This window comes from Pongo pygmaeus, chromosome 1 (genome assembly GCF_028885625.2).
Source record: "Pongo pygmaeus isolate AG05252 chromosome 1, NHGRI_mPonPyg2-v2.0_pri, whole genome shotgun sequence".
Classification (NCBI taxonomy): Eukaryota; Metazoa; Chordata; class Mammalia; order Primates; family Hominidae; genus Pongo; species Pongo pygmaeus.
In genome coordinates, this window is record NC_072373.2 from 111,854,469 (window position 1) to 111,876,743 (window position 22,275).

General features: G+C 37.2%; 1 protein-coding gene across 1 annotated transcript in view; it reads left to right on the forward strand.

The window, feature by feature from the left end:
• Nucleotides 1-22,275, forward strand: part of GDAP2 (ganglioside induced differentiation associated protein 2) — a 95,139-nt gene that overhangs the window by 60,918 nt on the left and 11,946 nt on the right. Inside the window, exon 14 of the mRNA XM_054467013.2 lies at nt 1-22,275. This exon is cut by the window's right edge and continues 11,946 nt beyond it. Within this exon, the coding sequence (XP_054322988.1) occupies nt 1-48 (48 nt within the window). The 3' untranslated portion in view covers nt 49-22,275.

The following is a 22,275-nucleotide window of genomic DNA, read 5'->3' on the forward strand; positions in this document are numbered from 1 at the left end:
GAAAACGGGCCTTACTATACATCATATCCCCCATCACCAGATTTGTGACCTGCCATCTTTCAGTGCTTCTTGGTTCCCAGGATGCCACTTCCTCCACAAATAGCTGCCTGTTGAAGTGATATTCATTGTTGCTGTACAGATCCAGAGAGCCTTTTGTCCCCATCTCTCTGGTATTTTTTTATTGACTGTATATTTTCTGGCACATAAGCAATCTAAAAATGGTAGGCCATTCTGAACTGCACACATTTTAAATTTGTATATTTATATCAAATGGAAATGTTCATTTTTAGATTGTTAATAGGAATTGGGGAGCAACTTTTGAGTATCTTTAGTTTCCTGAAGGACACCGAATTCTCCATTAGATAAACCACCAAGACTGTTCACATCATCTCTCTAACATTGCACGCTTCCTTTGTGTACTTAAGTGATTCTCGAAATATACAGAACCAATGTATGCTAACCAGATGCATTGTTTGCTTCAGATCCATGGTGTTAATACCATGTATATTTTATAAAGATAATTTAGCTGTGTTAAAAGAGAATTATCTGAGTCCAAGAATGTGGAAATGTATCTGACAAAAAACATCAAAATGATTAGCAAAACGTAGGACTTAGAATGTTAATGTACAAGTTAAGACTAAAGTTTAAGGACTAAGATTCCTTGGATTATATGATTTGTTAAGATTGCCACAGTCCTGATCTCAACAGTGTGGGGGGAAACAAGAAGACTGTATCTTCAGCCTTTTTCCTATAATCGTGGATGATTTGGTCTTATTCAAAAGGACCGCACATATTAGTACTCTTAAGAGCATCTTCCAAGACTCCAGCAGTGAGGATTTAGAGAGTGTGTTGTCTTCCAGAGTTATGAATGATTTTGTTTAGCTATCAGGTCTACTACCTCTAAGGACATTTCATAGCAGCATCTCTTGAGTTGCCTGCATCAGTGTGGAGGAAGTGTGTCACAGTGAACAAATCCAGGGAGCTGATAATTGGCAAAAGACCACTTTTACCACTCAGGCTGTATTTGTGCCTTAGCTTGCTTATGAGTAAAAATTAGAATTATGCTGCCTACCTCAGAGAGGTATCATGAAGATAGCATTTCCAAAGGGCTTTGTTGTGGTGGGGTATCTTCAGTTAGTTTTTAAATGGGAATAAATATATATGAGGGAATGCTACACAGCACTCCTCTTGTCCTTGATACCATTTGAGTGATTTTTCTTTTTGTGTGGCAATACCTGTTAGTGTAAAATTCCTTCCTCTTTTGTCCAGAATCTCTTCTGGCCTGCTCATCCCTGATGCTATACTTCAATGAGAGGCATCTGTTGGCCATTTTAAACTTTTCTTCTTGAATTAAGGTCAAACCATTATTACTCCCATCTGGGTAGCTTCATACTTTTTTTTTGATTCCTACAGCCACCTCCCCATGGCCCCATCTTCCTCACCCCATCACGTACATTGGCAGTTCAGAAAAAAAAAAAAAGCAGAACCTTTCTGTTCTATCATGTGCTCCAGATCAGTGCTTCCAAGGGTCCCATTCTTTTCTGCCCAAACTAATTCTTCATTGGAGATCAAAGAAACATATTCTCTTCATTTATGATAGGGAAATGCCCCTATAGTTGCATTAAATTCATCCTGTATTTTCCCATATAAACAAGAAGGGACTTTACATTTTTTAGATAAAGGTTCTTTTCTTTTGCATGTATTGAACACATTTTCTTTGTGTCAGACCTCAAAATTACTTGATCCTTATATATACATCTATGTTAAGATTTTCTCTTATGTCCGCTAGGTCATCACATCCAGGCAGCCAGTCAGGTGTCAGATGTTAAGCTTTCTCTCAAATAGTACTTTTTTTTTTAACCCCTTGGGCCCTGTACCTTAAAAGTCTGAAACTTTAACTTCATCTTCTACAGTCAGTCGTGAGATCATATTTGAAGTATCTTCTTCACAAGGAGCAGCTATGAAAGTCTGCCAACTTTTCTTTGTTAAAGGGGAACTTGGCTACCTCAAGAATCTGGCCCAAACCATTTTCTATATAGATAATAGAGGCCGTAAGCTACTTTGCCAATTTGAAAGGAAGCAAATTTATATGTACAGTTTATTACAGGCAATAATTTTGAAAGGATGTTCCTTTGCTATATTCATACCAGTATATTAATGTTTAGTAACACAAGCAGGATTCTACATATGCTGAGATTTTAGTACAATTGATGTCCTAGGGTATAAAGGTGGTACAGAACTATATACATATCAACTGTGTTTTATAATTCAATGATGACTAAAGAAAGATAAGGACTACTCTTCTCACTGAAACTAAATTTGATGTGGGACCAAGTTCATGCTTTTATAGATGTCTAAAGTGTTATAGGATGAAGTTGCTTCAAAGTACCAAATCCTAGAGGAGAAACATAATGATCTTGATATTGAAATGATTAAGCAACATTTGGTATACCAATCTGCCTTTGTGAAGAGGTTTAGCCTGAATAATACATGCCATTTTCAAGGACATATTAGAGGATAAAGGGGATACTGGATGGAGATGACCACCAGCATCTGATGTTAATTCAAAGCACCACCAAGTCTTTAATTTAATTAAACTTCGGTCATGCCAAATGCTAATTGAATTGTTGAAGACACAAGTTATAAAATATTAATTTATTAATCATGAAAGGCATAATCAAAAAGGCATAATTGATTTTTAAAACAAGTACACTTCTTGCTTCCACGTGTATTTGGGTTCTTAATTCATCTATATCCAAGTTTCTTGATAGTGAAAATTACCTCTTAAAAAAAGTTCAGCCTTTATTAGACTCGTGAGGGCAAATGGCACATATTTTAAAGATGTTTTCTCCTTTAATGTATATTATATTTCATTGGCGGATGCTTTATATTTCCTTTTTCTTTTTCTTTTTTTTTGGAGACAATCTTGCTTTGTCACCCAAGCTGGAGTGCAATGGTGTGATCTCGGCTCACTGCAGCCTCCGCCTCCCAGGTTTAAGTGGTTCTCCTGCCTCAGCCTCCCTAGTAGCTGGAACTACAGGTGCCTGCCACCATGCCTGGCTAATTTTTTGTATTTTTTTTTTTTCAGTAGAGACAGGGTTTCACCGTGTTGGCCAGACTGGTCTCAAACTCCTGACTTCAAGTGATCCGCCCGCCTGGGCCTCCCAAACTGTTGGGCTTACCAGTATGAGCCACCGTGCCCATCCTGTATTTCCTTTTTCAAAGGAATACATCTGCAGTATTTTGAGTAATTAGCAGAGGGTTTTTTGAGTATTTTTGGTAGGAAAAATAGATGTAGTTTTTTAATCAAATTTCTGAAATTGAAAAGAAAATATCACTTCTTTTTAAAGAGGGATAAGTGTAGTCACTCTAGTAGAAAAACATGGCTTGCCTGTTTCCTCTTCTTTTCTGTTTGCTTGGATATTGTTTAATGAATACAAACTGTAGGTTTAGTCTTGTCTTTATAACAGTTAACGGAGAAGTGATAAAATTAAGTATTCAGCATAAACTAAAGATCAGTCTTTGTAGTTCCCCGATACATTGACTGTATGTATGTATATAGAGTTTAAATTGCTTAATATATGCACAGAAATGATTAGAATTTGAAGTACTATATAGAGGAGAGTTACATGGTTCTAGTGGCAGTGGATTGATTGTATTAAGGACCAAAAGAACTACAGGATAATATAAAAACACCTTGAAAACTGGAGTGAGTTAGGTTTCTTTTTCTTTTTTTTTTTTTAACAGCCTTACTGTAGGTTTTTTTTTTTTTTTTTTTTTTTTTTTGGTCACCCAGGCTGGAGTGCAATGGCGCGATCTCAGCTCATTGTAATCTCTGTCTCCTGGATTCAAGAGATTCTCCTGTCTCAGCCTCCCCAGTAAGTGAGATTACAGGCATGCACCACCATGCCCGGCTAATTTTTGTATTTTTAGTAGAGACGGGGTTTCGCCATGTTGGCCAGGCTGCTCTCAAATTCCTGAACTCAAGTGATCTGCCCACCTCGGCCTCCCAAAGTGCCAGATTACAGGCATAAGCCACCGTGCCTGGCCAGGTTTCTGATTATAGTTTTCTTAAGTTGTAATCATCATAATTAACGTGCGCTAGAGTGTTTTAACTGTGCTGGCACTAATGCTTCTTGGCATATGATTAACTCTTGTTTTGCAATTGCCTGAGACCATGAAGAATGAAGGAGGGCTTTACCTTACCTTAGTCATTTTGTGTGAATACCGTAAACTGGGTGGCATAACAAAACACATTTATTTCTCACAGTTGGAGGCTGAGAAACCCCAAGATCAGAGTGCCATCCAGCGCGATTCCTGATGAGGGCCCTCTTCTGGCTTCTTGCTGTATTCTCACTTGGCAGAGAGAGAGAGAGAGACATCGTTACTTTCCTGTCTCTTCTTATAAGGGCACTAATCTCATTCGTGAGGGCTCCACCCTCATGACATAATTACCACCCAGAGGCCCCACCTCCAAATGCCATCACTTTGTATGTTAGGGCTTCAACATATGAATTTGCAGGTGAGGAGGAGAACATAAGCATTCAGTTCATAACATACCTATAATCTAGGTCATATAAACCCAGAGATGATAAGGATCGCCTGGTAGGCCTAGCCATATATACATATACATGCATGCACACACACATATATGCATAATCTGCCTTGTTTTACATTGAGTCTGACTTCTGTGGTCCATATGTAAAGAACATAGAGCAATAAATAACCTAGTTCAAGCTTTGAGTCTTACTGAACTAGTCCTTAAACAGATGGTATCAAGATCATTTTAGATATTAATGACTGTCTTGTATATTAGTTATTATTTTTTACACTTTTAAGAACAGCATCTTTGAATCTTTTCAAGTACAGTATGCCTTAAATATATAGGACCACTGAGTTCAGGAAGAAAAGCATAGGTATTCTTTAGGTGAATTACACTAACAAAATCACAACTGCAGAATGTGATCTGATACTTTTGTTGGACAGTAAAGCCAATACATTTTATATACACAGTCACACCTTTTTTTTTGTAAATGTGTTTCGTTAACGTAAGCACACGGTCATCACAGACTGAGACAGGACTTTGTTAGACCAGATCTTGTGAGCTAAATATTTAAGAGCTTAACATATATAAATGATTTTAATTGGTATTGGGCGAAGGAAACCTAAAAATGCTTAAATTGACAGATCTTACAATTTGTTTACTGAAAATTCAGAAAGTTTTTATGAAAACTTTGTATTTTAAAATTTTTTTGCTCATTCTGAATTAGAAGTTAGATCCCTTTTAAAGAGGGTCTCACTCTATACAAATACAGCCTATGAAGAACCAATAGTGAAATAATAGTGTTTACATTGAACCCCAGGATGGGACATTATTTTTTGACCATTTACATCAGGTCTTTCTCTAATTACCAAAGTTAACCTGAAGAGTAGTTAAAAACTCAGTGAATTTTAGTCAGCGTTCTCTGTGGAGACCTGGACTAGTGCTTCCCAAACTTTCATGTGCACGTATCAAATCAGCTGAGGATATTATTAAATGGAGATTCCAATTCAGTAGTTCTGGGGTGGCCTCTGGGATTATCAGTTTCTAACAAGGTCTTAGGTGTTATCAATTCTCCTGCTCCCCAGACCATAGTTAGAGTAAAAGAGTATAGACTGCATTTAGCTTCCAGATTTTCTCTTTCAAGGAAACGAGACAGAACTGTCATTGTAATTCTTCCTGTGGTCCAGGCACACGTTCATCATCTCTTCTAATGCTCTTACAAATCCTGTGAGGTTGGTGATAATAGAAGTTACCTACTGAAGACAACATTGACAAGCAGGACCGACCGTGTAGACCAGTTTTCTCAAACTTGAATAATGTACTTCACTTTTTAATAAGGAAAAAAATCTCTTAGCTCCTCAGTTTTTGCTTAATTTATATTTATTATAATGTTATCTAAATACATATAAACATAAAACTAGGTATAAATGCTTTATGTTTATATGTCTTGCACAAGTATAAAACCAAAACAAGTTTATGGGTTAACACAAGCAAAACTATAAAACTAATAAAATTTAAAATAGTATCAAATAGTGATGTTTTGACAAAATGAAATCGTCACTTGTAATGTGATTATGGTACTGAGTGCTACAGTACAGGCTCTTTTCAGCTCAGCAGGCATGTACTGCCATGTGCTATGTGATGACCCAATTCACCCTGTTTTTTTCTATTCAGACTATTACTTTTATTTGTTCAGCACATAGTGATGTTATTTGGTCCTCATCTAGCCTGAATCCATCATTCGCCTATTAAAACAGCCTCTGTTCTCCATAAGCCTTCCACCACTAATGTAGAACTGGGCCTTAACAGGGAAGTCAATACAAATACAAACCTAAGCACTGAGATGGTTCTGCCAATATTTGGTTTTAATACAATTATCCAAATAATTCAGAGCATGAATATTATTTTAAAATGTTTCATCAACATGAATAATGCATAATTCTCATAGTAAGTTCATGGGCACTTTCCTACACCCAACACATATATACTCCACAAGGATTTCTCATGGACCCCAGTTTAAGAAGCAACAATTTAGTGGTCAGTAGCATTGGCGCTTTGGCTTCTGACACACTCAGGCCTTGGGCCTGTTTCTCAACTTTTTCTGAACCTCAGTGTTTTCATGTATTCAACAGGGATAATATTAATTGAATAATTAGGAGGAACAAATGCAATAATGTACATAAAGCATGCATGGTAGTGTTTATAAATAGCAGCCACCACTGCTTTGATTAGAAATAATAACAGCTAACATTTGAGGATTTACTGTGTGCCTTGAACACTGCTAAGCTCTTTATATATATTACATATTGAGTGGTAGAATCAGGATTCAAATCCAGATCTGACTCCAAAGCGCATGCTTTTATAAAACATAATTTAAATATAGAATATCAATGTAAATTGCTTATTTAGAAAGTTTCTTTTCTTATATTTTCTCAAAAATATTTATTATCAAATTAGTGATTTTGTAGAGGGGTAAATAGCTAAATTTCCTTTTAAAAATTGTATGATGTGCTGATTTCAAATTGATGTGAAATACAGATTTCATTTAAAGGCAGTCATGCCAGATTGTGTAACAGTAAAGGAATATTCAGACCACTGGGCTCAACTTAGCATTATTATTCTCTTGCATATTTGTGATCAGTGACTTATAACATGAGATTCTCCCTGAATTGCAATATAGCTTTTTTTGCAGAAAAAGCATTCCCCCCCATCAGTATTATTCCATGTCAGTTTTGTGAAATAGTGTGCAAACAGCCTAATGTTCATATGTAAAGCATCTTTCAAAACTTTAGTTTCTAGTCAGTCTTCTATCTTTTCTTAGTTTTCTAAGGTAAACTCTGCAATTCTGTAAAAATGAAGAAACATACTGTACGCTGGATTTTTGTTTGTTTTGCTTCGTCTCTGTTTGGGTGGGTAATGGGAGGAAATACTAGTAGAGAGTTGCAAAAGAAACTACTCCAGTAATTATTTATTAATGAAGATGGTAGTTATGAAATTTAAAAATTTTCTCTACTTACTAAAACATAAATTTGCACAAATTATTAAAGTAGTGGAGACATGAAATATGAGGCTGTTACTGAATTTTGTTAATTAAGATTATTTTTTAAATATGTCCCTTTATCCCATCCTAGATAACAACACAATAATAATAATCTATGTTGTGGAAATTATTGATTCTTTTGCATTGCAGCCTCTTTTCTACATTTCCAGAGTCTTCAAGTTTAGTGAATGAATTTCTCTCCATATGTGTGGGTTATCAAGATAGAGCATATGTTTTCTGTAATACTTCATCACTACCTCAACATATCATACCATAAGAAAATTGCTTGGCTGGGCACAGTGACTCATGCCTGTAATCTCAGCATTTTGGGAGGCCGAGGCGGGTGGATTACCTGAGGTCAGGAGTTTGAGACCAGCCTGGCCAACATGGTGAAACCCCATCTCCACAAAAATTAGCCGGGCATGGTAGTGCACGCCTGTGGTCCCAGCTACTCCGGAGGCTGAGGCAGGAAAATTGCTTGAACCTGGGAGGCGGAGGTTGCAGTAGCCAAGATCGTGCCACTGCCCTCCAGCCTGGGTGACAGAGCGAGACTCTGTCTCCAAACAAAAAAAGAAAAAGAAAAGTGCTCTGGCATAACATTTATAGATACAGCCCAGTCTTCCTAATTTTCTTCATTTCAACAATGTTATTTGACTTGAGTTATAAGCCTATTTCAGTTAAAGTTATGGTCCTCTTTCTTTTATTGAATACAAATAAGACATCTTTATATAACTTTTCCTTTACTACTTGAATGGGATGGCCTCTAGTCTTTTGCTTCTTTAAAATCCAAACTTACTGTTTATTAGTAGGTTTATAAAGCATTTGACTATTTATGTTTTCTAGTTTAGATGTGTCTGGTATTTACATTTTGAAATACTTAATATAAATGATAAAATATATTTTTTGAAATAGGGGGTTATGTTATCAATTTTATTTCTAAAAGTAAATTAGGTGTTAACATTTATTATGAAAGGGGATACTGGTTCTCAGACAGTTCAGAATCACTGAAACCCCTTATTTTACAAATGAAGAAATGGAGGCTCAGGCAGGTTAAAGCAGATTGGACTAATGCCAAATCATGTAGATTCTAGGTACTGTCAGGGTGACATTGCCACTGATAGCTTGAGCTGTTTGGTTGATAACTACATTTGCACAGCTGTCAGACTTTAACATTCCCTCTTATGTCCTCTAAAGAAGGGGGATTTTTAAAAATTCATTATTTATTTTTTGTTTACATGACACTTGCTTAGCCAAGTTCCAGGGGAGGAACAGAGTTCAGGAACTAGCAGCAGAGGTTAGCAATCATCATTCTGGGATTGTGAAAATATTTTGAGGTGGGTTTAATGTTAAATTTAAACATTTGGGATTTTTTTTTTACACAAATGCTCATTTACTGTCTCATCCCTTAAATAGAAATTCCTCCTTTCAGCAAAGTTAAACAGGAAAGCAACATTTAGAACCAATTAACACTAAGAAAATGTTTATCTGAATGTGATGAACTTACACCACCTAGAAAACTGCACAGACTTGGGCAGTGATACCCTATCAAGTGCCAAAATTGTGCCAAGATAAGCTTCATAATAAAATTATGGAGGCTCTCACAAGAGAAAATGAATTCTTACCTATGAGCTCATTTTTTCTGACATTAATTTGATAGCATGGAAATTCTAGCTTGTTCCTGCCTGAAATGGGCAAGATCACAATACAGAGAAAATCTATACTTCTTCCACTCATTCAGCAAATCATTACTAAGGATCTATGTGTTGAAGTAATGCTAGCTGCTATAACAAACAATCTGAAAATGCATAATGGCTTAACCACAATAGAAATGTATTTTTCACATAAAGCTTGAACAGCTGTTCCTGATGAGCAAGCAGCTCTTCTCCAAGTCCTGATTCAGAGACCTAAGTATCTTCAATATTGGGGGCCCGCCAGCTTCAACATGTGGCTCCCAAAGGATTCGTGCTTTTCTGCTTCAAGCTGGCAGATGGGAAAACAGCATGGAGGACCTGCCCACAAAGTTTTTATATGTCAGAACTGGAGGTGGCACATACCACTTCTGTTCAAATGCCATTATGTAGAACTCAGTCACTTGGCTACACTTAAGTGCAAGTTTAGGAGGCTAGGAAATGTAGTCTGTGGGCCCAGGATGAAGAGAGTAAGAGTTTGGTGCTCGCTTTCTGCAATAAACTTTTGGGCTGTCTTCTAGGTGCTGGAAACATAAAATTATAAGAGATATTCCAGCTAAGTGGAAATAAATTGCAACATAGTGAAAGAAATGCCTCACTACAGATATATCAAATGTCATTTCACAGAGTAAGTCAAATGACACATGATCACAGTTTTGTCTCGAACAAAATCCCATGGCATAACTTGGGACACTGAACTGAAGCTCTTAGTTTCTTGAATCCCTATCACCATATGTGCACATACAGGCTAATAGCTTATAAGTATTCTGTGTTCCATTTCAGATAACCACAGTAAAGTGAATACTGCAATAAAGCAAGTCACCAGAATTTTCTAATTTCCCAGTGCATATAAAAGTTATGTTTACACTATACTGTAGCTTATTAAGTGTGCAATAGTATTATGTTTTTTAAAAGTCAATGTACATACCTTAATTTAAAAATTCTATATTGTGAAAAGATGCTAACGATCATCTGAGCCTTCAGCGAGTTGTAATCTTTTTGCTGGTGGAGGGTCCTGCCTTGATGTTGATGGCTGCTGACTGCTCAAGGTGGTGGCTACTAAAGGTTGGAGTGACTGTGGCAATTTCTTAAAATAAAACAGCAATGCAGTTTTCCACATCCATTGACTGTTCCTTTCACAAACGATTTATCTGTAGCATGCAATGCTGTCCTATAGCGTTTTACTCAGAGTAGAACTTCTTTCAAAATTGGAATCAGTCCTCTCAAACCCTGCCAGTGCTTTACCAACTAAGGTTGTGAAATCTAAATCCTTGTCATTCCAGCAATGTTCACAGCATCATCAATATATTCCATCTCAAGAAACTACTTTGTTTGCTCATCCATAAGAAGCAGCCCCTTATGCATTAAAGTTTTCTCTTGAGATTGCAGCAATTCAGTCACATCTTCAGGCTTCACTTCTAATTCAAGTTCTCTTGCTATTTCAACTACATCTGCAGTTACTTTTTCCATGGAAGTCTTGAACTCCTCAAAGTCATCCATAAGGGTTGGAATCTACTCCCAAACTCTTATTAATATTGATATGTTGACCTCCTCCCATGAATCACAAATGTTCTCAATGACATGAAGAATGGTGAGTCTTTCACTGAAAGCTTTCAATTGACTTTGTCCAGATCCATCAGAGGAATTACTATCTGTTGCAGCTATTGCCTTACAGAAAATGTATTTGGTAAGTAATAAGACTTGAAAGTTGAATTCACTCCTTGATTCATGGGCTGCCGAATGGATGTTGTATAACAGGCATGAAAATTTCATCTTGTAAATCTCCATTAGAGACTTTGGGTGACCAGGTGCATTACCAATGAGCAGTAATATTTTTAAAGAACTCTTCTTTTCTAAGAGGTAAATCTCAACAATGGCTTAAAATAGTCAGTAAACCAGCCGGTCGCGGTGGCTCACACCTGTAATCTCAGCACTTTTGGAGGCTGGGGCAGGTGGATCATGAGGTCTGGAGTTCAAGACCAGCCTAGCCAACATGGTGAAACCCTGTTTCTACTAAAAATACAAAAATTATCCAGGCGTGGTGTCACACGCCTGTAGTCCCAGCTACTCTGGAGGCTGAGGCAGGAGAATTGCTTGAACCTGGGAGGCAGAGGTTGCAGTGAGCCGAGATTGCACCACTGTACTTCAGCCTGGGCAACAAAGTGAGACTCTGTCTCAAAAAATAATAATAATATTCAGTAAACCATGCTGTAAACAGGCTGTCTTCTGGGCTTTGTTGTTCCATTTATAGAGCACAGGTAGAGTAGATTTAGCCTAATTCTTAAGGGCCATAGAATTTCTGGAATGGCAAATGAGCATTGGCTTCAACTTAGTCACCAGCTGCATTAGCCCCTAATAAGAGAGTCAGACTTTCCTTTGAAGCTTTGAAGCCAGGTATTAACTTATCTCTAGCTATGAAAGTCCTAGAGGCATCTTCTTCCAATAGAAGTCTATATTCTCTACTTTGAAAATCTGTTGTTTAGTGTAGCTACCTTCATCAGTTAGCTAGATCTTCTGGATGACTTGCTGCAGCTTCTACATCAATACTTGCTGCTTCACCTTGCACTTTTATGTTATGGAGGTGGCTTCTTTCCTTAAACCTCATGAACCAACCTCTGCAAGTGTCAGACTTTTCTTCTGCAGCTTTCTCACTTCTCTCAGCCTTCATAGAATTGAAGAGAGTTAGGGTCTTGCTGTAGATTAAGCTTTGGCTTAAGGGAATGTTATAGCTGGTTTAATCTTATATTCAGACCACTAAGACTTTGTCCCTGTTTACTGATAGGGACACATTTCATCACATTTTGTTCTCACTGGAGTGCACTTTTAATTTCCTTCGATAACTTTTTTTTTGCATTCACAACTTAGCTGTTTGGAGCAAGAAATCTAGCTTTCAGCCTGTCTAGGCTTTTGACATGCCTTTCTCCCTAAGCTTAATCATTTCTAGCTTTTGATTTAAAGTGACAAATATGTGACTCTTCCTTTCAGATGAATACTTAGAGGGCATTTTAAGGTTATTAATTGGCCTAATTTCAGTATTGCTGTGTCTCAGGGAATAGGGAAGCCCAAAGAGGGCGAGACACAGTGGAACAGCCGGTCAGTGGAGCAGTCAGAACACACAACATTCATTGATTAGGTTTTCCATCTTATATGGGTGCAGTTTGTGTCCCCAAAATGATTGCAATAGCAACATCAAAGATCACCATATTAGTATAATGATGAAAAAAATTGAAAGTCTTGCAATATTGACACATCAGTATTGCAATGTCTTGCAAAATGTGACACACAGACATGAATTGAGCGTGTGCTGTTGGAAAAATGGCACTGAGACATGCTTGGTGCAGGGTTGCCACAAACCTTCAATTAAAAAAAAACACTATTTTTTCCAAGCACGATAAAGCAAAGCACAATAAGATTATGTATGCCAATATTCTAAAACAAACAGGATGGAGGAGCATCTAGACATTCTTTACTGAATCTTGTAATAATCTTACTACTCAAAGGAAGGTCTGTGGATCAGGAACATTGACATGTTAGGAATATAGACTCAGCCCCCACCCCAGCACTAGGGAATCCGATTCCATTTTATCAAGATGCCCCAGGCAATTTACATCCACATCAAGGTTTAAGAGTCCTTGTAATCCTGGCTCTGGCATTTACTAGCAGTGTGATGTTAGATTGCATAATCTCCGTCTCCACTTTGTCAGCTGTAAAATAGAGGGTGGAGTGCAGGAAGACAGGGTGCATGTAATTGGATATTGGGATATCTCTAGAGATAAGTTACACAAATGTTAAATAACACCTCTTGCTTAGTAAGCATTGGTTATTTTCACGTGCTAAGTACTTTCAAAAACAACTGTAAGGGGATACAGCTTTCAAATTCTCTTAAGTATTTGAACTCATCCTCTTTAAACCCTTACCCTTATTTATGTCACATTAAGGGTTTTTAGCCTATTGAAATGTTGGGGAGGGTTTTTATTCATATGGTTTAGTCTTTGTTCCTTAGAGATGAGTAAGCACAGGAAAAATAAGCATTTCCAAAGTCAGCAAATAGTGTTTGTCCTAATAAGCCCTAATATAGACAAATGGCCATAACTTCAATCAATGAATTATCAAGTTATAAACTTAAAAATGTACACAGAAACAATCTACTAATTTGTCGAACCTTGAAGGACACTGACTGCTTAATGGACTTTAGTCATAATATGTTGTAACCCTAGATTAACTGAAATGGGTGAAATGGATATGTATATATAGAATAAGTTTGTGCAAAGAGAAGATAACCTGGTTTTCAACTTCTTTGAAAACATGTTTTAGTATAATCTTTGTGCATCATTTAGTAAGTATAATATATTCTGTTAAGTTTCATGTTTGTCTTATGTAATGATTTGGAAAGCACATCCAGGTCTTTCAGTGTCTCGGGCTCATCCTTCTCATACTGTTTCACTTCATCCTGTGTGGTCAGTGTAGAAGGTTATCAGAGCAGAATCTGTACTGCCTTAAGAACACAGTCTGAGACTTTCAGAGCATCTTTAAAGTAAGTTCCTAGTATCAGTTTACTTGGCTTTTGCCTCTTTTTCTAAAAGTAAATTATAATGTTAAAATTCCAGTTTAATTAAGGTATATTTACTGATGTTATGGGATGGCTTACTTCAGGCTCATGAAATTCTGTAAAGCTGGAAAAGAAATTGAAAGGCCTCAATTCTTACAGCTTTTACTCAAGGAAATGAGCAAATCTAGCACCATTTACATTTGAGTTCAAATAGGAATAAGGTACTAACTTTAACCTCAATTGTTGAATTATACCATTGATTTGTTGGAATCATGGATCGGTGGGAACTTTTCAAATTAAGAGGGAATTATTTTCTGTTCCCATCTATGTCAAAACTTGTATATATTTGTATGCATTCAGACCCTGCTTCTCAATTCATAGAGAAATGAACTTAAAGTTTGGAAAGGAAGCATGAGCATGCTTCTCAGTTGTTTTCTTTGTAAAGCACTTAGTACAAGACCAGAACTAAGAGGTGCTCAATGCTTTCTTATTAAATGTATCTTATTGGTATGGAAAAAGGTGTCCTAGCAAACCTATTTAAAAAAAAAAAAACAAACTATTTATTTATTTATTTATTTTGTAGAGTCTGGGTCTTGCTCTGTTGCCTGGGCTAGTCTCGAGCTCCTGGCCTCAAGCGATCCTTCTGCCTAAGGTTCCCAAAATGCTGGGATTACAGCATAAGCCACCACACCTGGGCAGCAAACCTAATTTTGAGCCTAACATAACACCTGTGAGAGTTAAGCAGGAAAGAATTAAGAATCCACCCCACCTTTTTTTTTTTTTTTTTTTTTGAGGCAGGGTCTCACTTTGTTACCCAGGCCGGAGTGCAGTGGCGTGATCATGGCTCACTGCAGCTTCGACCTCCTGGGCTGAAGCGATCCTCCCACCCCAGCCTCCTGAGTAGCTGGGACTACAGGCATGCATCACCACACCTGGCTAACTTTTTTATTTTGTAGAGACAGAGTCTTGCTATGTTGCCCAGGCTGGCCTCAAACTCCTGGGCTCAAGTGATCCTCCTGCCTCCACCTAACTCCCCAAGTGTTGGGATTCTAGGCATGAGCCATTGCATCTGGCTGTACCTGGGCTTTTTTGTTTATTTGTTTTGTTCTTATGTTTATAATCATTTATTTTATTATGACATGTACCAAAATCAAACTGTAATATCATAATCCTGTACAATATTCTCTTTTGATGTAAAGACTCATATGACATATGCCTATTTCTATTCTAATCTTATAGCGTATATCCTTTTTTGGTATATTTACTTTTGTTTTCTTTCTTCTTTTTTAGCAGCTTTATTGAGATATAATTTACATATTATAAATATCATCCATTTAAAGTGTACAGTCCAATCATTTGTAGTACACTCCAAGAGTTGTATAACCATCACCACAATCTACTCTTAGAACAGTTTCAACATCCTAAAAAACTCCATACCCATTTGCAGTCATTCCTTATTCCCCCTGTCCTCCCTGCTTGCTCCCATGTCTGGGTTTTACTGCAGTGTGTGCTCCCTCTTAGACACTTCTTCATACTCATAAGTATTTGTTGAATGAATTAACAAATTAACACATGGGGGTACCTGTGATATTTTGATACATGTAGGGCATTGTATCCACACAGAACACTAGCTATGTGTGGTAGCTAAGGTTAGTTGAAAGGGCAGTGGAATAGGTGTCAGAAGACTTGATTCAATCCTAACTCTGATTCTTACCAGTAGTGTTGGGCCAGGTTCAGCATCACTTGCCCCTTCCAAGTCTGTTTTCACATCTATAAAATGGAGATATCAACATCTGCCTCACAGGGTAGTTGTGAGAATCAGTTGAGAAGATCTGATCACAGTACTTGGCAACAGTGCCTGGCCCACACTAGGAAGGTAATTATTGTTTGTTCAGCAATGGAAGATAAACTCCTAGGTTCGTGACCGGGGGAAATATCTGCTACCAGATTAGAGACTAAGGAAATCTTATAGCAGGTATTTTTCCTGGTAGGGGTTCAAAGTAATGTCATAGTACGTTTCAGTGCCTCAGTCTCTCTAGTTTCCTTTTTCAAAGAAAATTCTAGAGTAAAAATTACAACTACTGTGCTTACCTTTCCTCACAACTGCTGCCTCTACTATTTCTACATAATAGCTGTTTCTTCTCCACATGCTAATGTTGATTCTTCCCGTAGAGCACACAGTTTCTTATAGGCAAACACCATCCATCAACTATGAAGAACTGACCTAGGATGGATTACCAGCTCCTCTTCCCAACCTCAGCAGTATTTGTCACTCCTTTCCTTTACTGTGGGTGCAGAAACCATCTCCAGGAGGAGAAGCTGTCTAACAAGCACTGACAGCCTGGGAATGATTGCTAGGTCTTCTTTCAGGGGCTAAGGAACATATTTAATTGCCTTTGCAATTCTTATAGCTGCCACCTCCCTCTGCCCCCAGAGTTGGCTTAGCAGATTTGCTATGCATGTGCATCTTAAGAAAATATCTCCTATGCAATAGTAATGAAATAGTGGTAGCTATCATTTTTAGTATGCCAGGCATTGTAAAATATTTATTTTTTTGCATTGTGATACATATATAATATAGTATCCAGGCATTGTCATATACATATATGTGTGTGTGTGTGTGTATATATATATATATATATATATATACACACACACAGATACTAGTTTATTGAGGCTTCTATGTGACCTAATATATGGCCATTTTTGATTGATACATAATAGTTGCACATATTTTGGGGGTACATGTGATATATTGATACAGGTAGGGCATTATAAATATATTAAGTCTTTACAATAACCTGGCAATTATATTGAATATTGTCAATGAAAAAAAAAACCTCTCAAGTTAGGTATTTTTCTCATTTTACAGAAGGAAAAAAGTATCTTAGAGAAGGAAAAAAGTATCTTAGAGAAGTAATGAAACTAGCTATAAGGTAACATCAGGGAATAGATTTTGGAAAGGCAGAGATTATGTAAGCCTACCTATACAAAGCTTCTTACTGTTGGGCTATCCATTAAGTGATATTGGTCTGGTAGATAGAAGTATAGGCTTCAATTAAAATTGTAGCCCAGCTTTTTACTAGCTTTGTGGCCTCTGATATATTTCCCAACCTTGTTGAATTTCACTTCTCTCAGATGTAAAAAGTACTTGCTTCTTAGAGTTGTTGTGAAGCTCAAATGACTTAATACTTCTAAAATGCTCATAAATATTTATTGTTTCATTTAAATATTGCAATTGCTGTCATCAAAATGTTTCACTCTGCACACTTATCAGATACACTTGATTTTTTAATTTTAAGGTATATTCATTACTCATTTAGAAGGTGTATATTTGGTATGTCTATCCTACAAGAGAAAATTACATTTTAAATCAGGGTTGGCATACTTTTTTTAGTAAAGGGCCAGATAGTAAATATTTTAGGCTTTGCAGGCCATATGGTCTCTTGTCACAACTACTCAAATATGCTGTTGTAGCATGAAAACCATTACAGAACAGTACATTAACAAATGGGTGTGCAATGTTCCAGTAAGACTTTATTTATGGAGACTGGAACTTACATTTCTAATAATTTTCAAGTTTAAACAAGATACTATTTTTCTTTGTGTTCAACCACTTAAGAATGTAGAAACCACACTTAAGGGCCATATAAAAACAAGCAGTGTGTCATAGTTTGCCAATCCCTGTTTTAAATAATTCAATGGTTCTTTAAAGCTGATGAATCCAGCAGAGCCCTAATTATGGAAAAGCATTGTGGAAGAGAGAAATCAAGAGCCAGCCAATCTATCAGCTAGTTAGCCCAGAGCACAGCTATATTAATCACTCCCTTGCCTAACACAATTCATGCAACTCCTTTGAGCTTAACCTTTTCATCTATAAAAATGGAGTAATGATGTATCTCCAACCCATACCTACTTTATCCTGGTGAAGGGAGTTTAATAATAATTAAATAATAATTAAATTACTGAATTTTTATCCCTGTGCTAGATATTTGAGTCATTTAAGTTCTAATCTTTTTATTCCTACTTTATAGTGGAAGAAATAGAAGTTAAGGGAGCCAAAAAAAAAAAAAAAAAAACCTGTTCCGGGTTGTCACACCAGTGTCTAAGCCCAAGTGCGTTTGACTCAAACTCTCATAAACTCTTCCAACCTCCTTAGTAGAATGGAAATTCCATGAGAGTGGTGACCACACTGGACTTGCTCTGCACTACCCCAGTGCTCAGACTAGTACCTGGCATATAGCAGGCACTGAATAAATACTTGTTGAATAAATGAATGAATTCATGCCAGTGGTTCTTAATCTTAGGTTAGGGATGGCTTTGAAAAAATCTTAAAGTTATGGATCATCCTTCCAGATAAATCATATCTCAAACTGAGAAACCTTGCAGTTAGGATTTGGCAGACTATTGAAAGAAGATGCTATTCACCACACTCTGAATAACATTGATTAGAATTATTTTCATAGGCATGGAAACAGGATTTTTAGATGTCTTGTTTCTTTCTTTTTCCTGTGTTCATGTTGAGGGCATTACATAGGCCTAAAATGTTTTTTTTTTTCTGTCTCTACAGTTTGCTCATAGCTCTTGGGCATACTTTTTAAATCTCTTGAGTCTCTTAAATGGCACCTTCTCCAAAACTAATACTTAAAAATGACTTTTGTTGGATCCAAACTACTTCAAAATGAAAAGTGAGAAGCCTATTAAGCCTAATATGCAATTTTTTGTCTTCAGAAATAGAGCTGTTAGGGAAATACCCACCCTTCATTGCCTAAAGGCCAACCAAGTCTGAAGCTAGTACATTGCTCAGAACAGACCTGCCGCTTCTGCTTCTTGTCATGACTTATAGCTTTATTTTCTACTCAGTGAGAGGAAGTTATCAGTATTCAGATGTTACTAAGTTCAGGTGTTACTGGTTTATATTCATTCTCCTATAAAGCATCTGTTGTTTTCGTACCCTTATCATTTACATCAGGACCTTGAGATCATGACACAGTCCAGGTAAATAAGATTAAGGGTGTTTTGTTTTCACAGAATGGTGCAAAAACAAAATCTATTGCTTAGAAAAAATTAAAGTACTGCTCTCACCTACTCTCCCTTTCCAACTTTATTTTACTGCATTCCCCTAAAAAGTTCCATTGTCAAACCTAAGTATTTTCTTTCACTGTCCCCGGGATAAGTCATTCTATTCACATTTTGGTCATGCCATGCCATTATTTTCTCCATGACACTTATTACCAGGCTCCTATTCAGCCACATCAATTGTTAAAAATACTGAAATACTTCCTTCCATATAAGCTGATAAATAGCTGCTGTCCTGAGCCAAGTACCCTTTGCTACCTGTCCCCCTTCCACATTCCATGGATCTCCCCACAATCAAACAAGCAAAGAGTTAATACCTCATGTCCTTCCAGGACCCCACTCCAAAACTATGGCCAACATCTCTTCTGATTGGTCAGTGCCAGTGCCATGCCAGTTTAGATATCATGCCTATTTATCACCATATATATATATGAATAACTAGAGGCATAGACTTCTCTGTTTTGTTCATTGCATTATCCCCAATGTCTCCTTGAACAGTTTCTGACATATAGTGGGCTCTCAAATAATTATTGAAAGAATAAATGAAATGTGCTTTTGCATATGGTACCAAAAAAGATCTAAGACAAGAGAACCACTTGATCAATCAGGATTTGGAAACCACTGGATGAGTCATAAGAGCAAGGAGGCCATACGAGTTAAGTTAGAATGCCTTTTTGGGGACAGCCAAATGGTCTTTCCTTCAGTTTGGAGCCTTGATTCACAGTGTTAACCCTTAATACTTTTGTTTTTTCCAGGCAAGGGAAATATAAGTGAGTATCGGGTTTCAAGTCCCAAATTGCCTCACTAATGACCAGATACTAGGCCAGGAGATAGTTGGCTTACACTTTAAGCCTACAAGGCAAGGAGGCCTATGGTAAGGCTGTGAGGTGATGATGAGGCAATCTTGCCAAGGAGTTTGTGCAGCCTTCTGTAATTGTGGAGATTCAGTCACCCAGAATAACTAAAATGAACCATTAAGCCTAACTGGCCAGAGCTGTTCCTGTACTTCCTGACAGCTGGGCCTCTGCACACACACAGGAGAAAGAATGAGCACCAATGGGTGCTTAATATCTACTTGTGGAGCTACCCACAGGTAAAGCTCACCTACACAAACCTGGGCACCATTATCAGCATGTCTCCTTTCCTAGGTTAGGAAACAAAGCAGAAACACATGCATTTCACCTCACCTTAGCAAGAATCCAAAGAATTTAGTGTGGCATGTTATTAAAAAGTTCTCTGATACTTCCTACCTTTTCTTAATAGCCACCTGTGACTGTCCCTGAACTACTTCTGAACATATTTCTAGCCCGTTCTACCCCTTCTTTATTTTACTCATTGATGTATAACCTATTTGTTCTAAATATGCCTTTTTGAATGTTCTAGTCGTACCTGCTAAACATGGCATTTTACATTTTGGTGATCATTTAGTTCCATGATCATCTTCCTAATGTCTCCTTCTTTATGTAACCATCCAAAGATAAAAATAGCTCTTAATCAGGCCCCATTTTCTTGGGGAACTGCTGAACATGTGGATGGTCACCACAAACTATTTTTTGGATACGTTTCTACTCTTAATTGCACCAAAGAGTTTCAGTTTTGTCTTTCTCAGGACAGCAAAATATCTCAGGTAGAACAAGGTGATGTTCTGCCCTCTTGTTCTGGCTCTCATCAACAAGTTTCCTTTGAATGGTCTGTTTAGTGCCATGATTTTTGGTTGTTGTTTTTGTTTCTTTTTTGCTCCTTTTTTGGTAATTTTGCTGTTTAAAATGGTCCCAAGTGTAGTGCTGAAGCGCTGTCTGGTCTTCCTAAGTGCTTTGATGTGCTTTTACAGAGAAAATACATGTGTTAGATAAGCTTTGTTTAGGCATGAGTTTGGTACTGTTGAGTTCAATGTTAATGAATCAACAATATTCGTTAAATAAGATGTCTTTAAACAGAAACACACATAAAACAATATTATGTATTAACCAGTTGATGAAAATGTTGTGACCAGAGGCTCACAGGAACCTCACTCTGTATTAACCAGTTGATGAAAATGTTGTGACCAGAGGCTCACAGGAACCTCACTCTGTATTTCCCCTAGGAGCAGTGTTTCAGTATTCACTAATTCAGTGTTTATGATGACTTTATAAAACATTACTGCAAATAATGAGAATTGATTATAGCTGTCAGTAACTGAACCCACACTACTGTGTCCAACTAAAGGGTAGGTTTGCTAAAAAATACTTGTTAAGCAGCTACTATGCACTATACTCTAGGGATACAGGTCTTGTACAAGATGGTCGTAGTCCTTAGCTTTATGTATCTTATAGCCTGATGGTGATGTTAAATTTTTAAAATACCTTGCAGATATCTGCACTAAAATGTAATCAGCCACCTGAAAGCTCCTCTTCACTTGGTCCTCCATCCAATGAGAATCTTGATAGGCAACATATTAATATATCTTTTCCCACTCATAAGAGAGGTCTAGAAAAAGCCTACTCCAGGTATTGCAGAAAGGTTATTTTGAATGCTAACCAATCACAGCTGTTTGCATCACTCTGCTGAAAATGACTATCACAACATCCTGTATTGAGCAGAAAAAAGTTACTGAAATCTTATAGTAACAGCTTATATGCCTTGTATTTGTCTAATTCTGTATGGCTTCCCTATGTTTGATATTTCAATGTTTGGAAGCAGATGGAGTCATTGGTCCACATACAGCATGGTGATATAGACTTTCTGCTTAATCAAGTCTCCACTATGATTCTAGACTCTCTTGCTGTGCATTTAACTGCCTTTCCTATGATTCTGAAAATCATCCTTGTCCAGAACTTCCCATATTGTACTCTGTAATCCTGTATGAACATCTGCCCTTTGAATTTGTTTTGGGACCACATTCTTATCCTCAGAAGGGGAGCCACCAACTTCCTACTTGTATTTATGATGATTCCTTCTCTGCTTACCCCTCCCCCTTCCAACACTCAAGAGGCTAATGTATGATTTATGAAAGCCTCATTTTCTTTTAGATCCTCTCCCTTTCATCATGCTGGTTTGTATCACTCAGCTGCTTGTGTGATCCAAGTTGGTGTGGGACCCCTCCGGGTCACTGGAGACCTTCTTGTGAACACAGCAACTAATTTCAGTTGTCACTCTGACAATTGCTCTAAGTTCAGGCTTCACAGTACAGAATCTTAGCAGCTGTATTTCTATTACTGCAACCATTTCTGTACCTATTTACTACTTGGGCAATCCTTGCAGTCATTAGATTTGCCAGTCTTCTCCAAATCTGCAAATAGATTCTTGAGTTATGCTACAAAATATTTTCTTTGAATTGCTAGAGTAATAAGAGGAGTTTTATTAATCCTCTAGATGGGTTTTGGTGAAAGACAGCAAC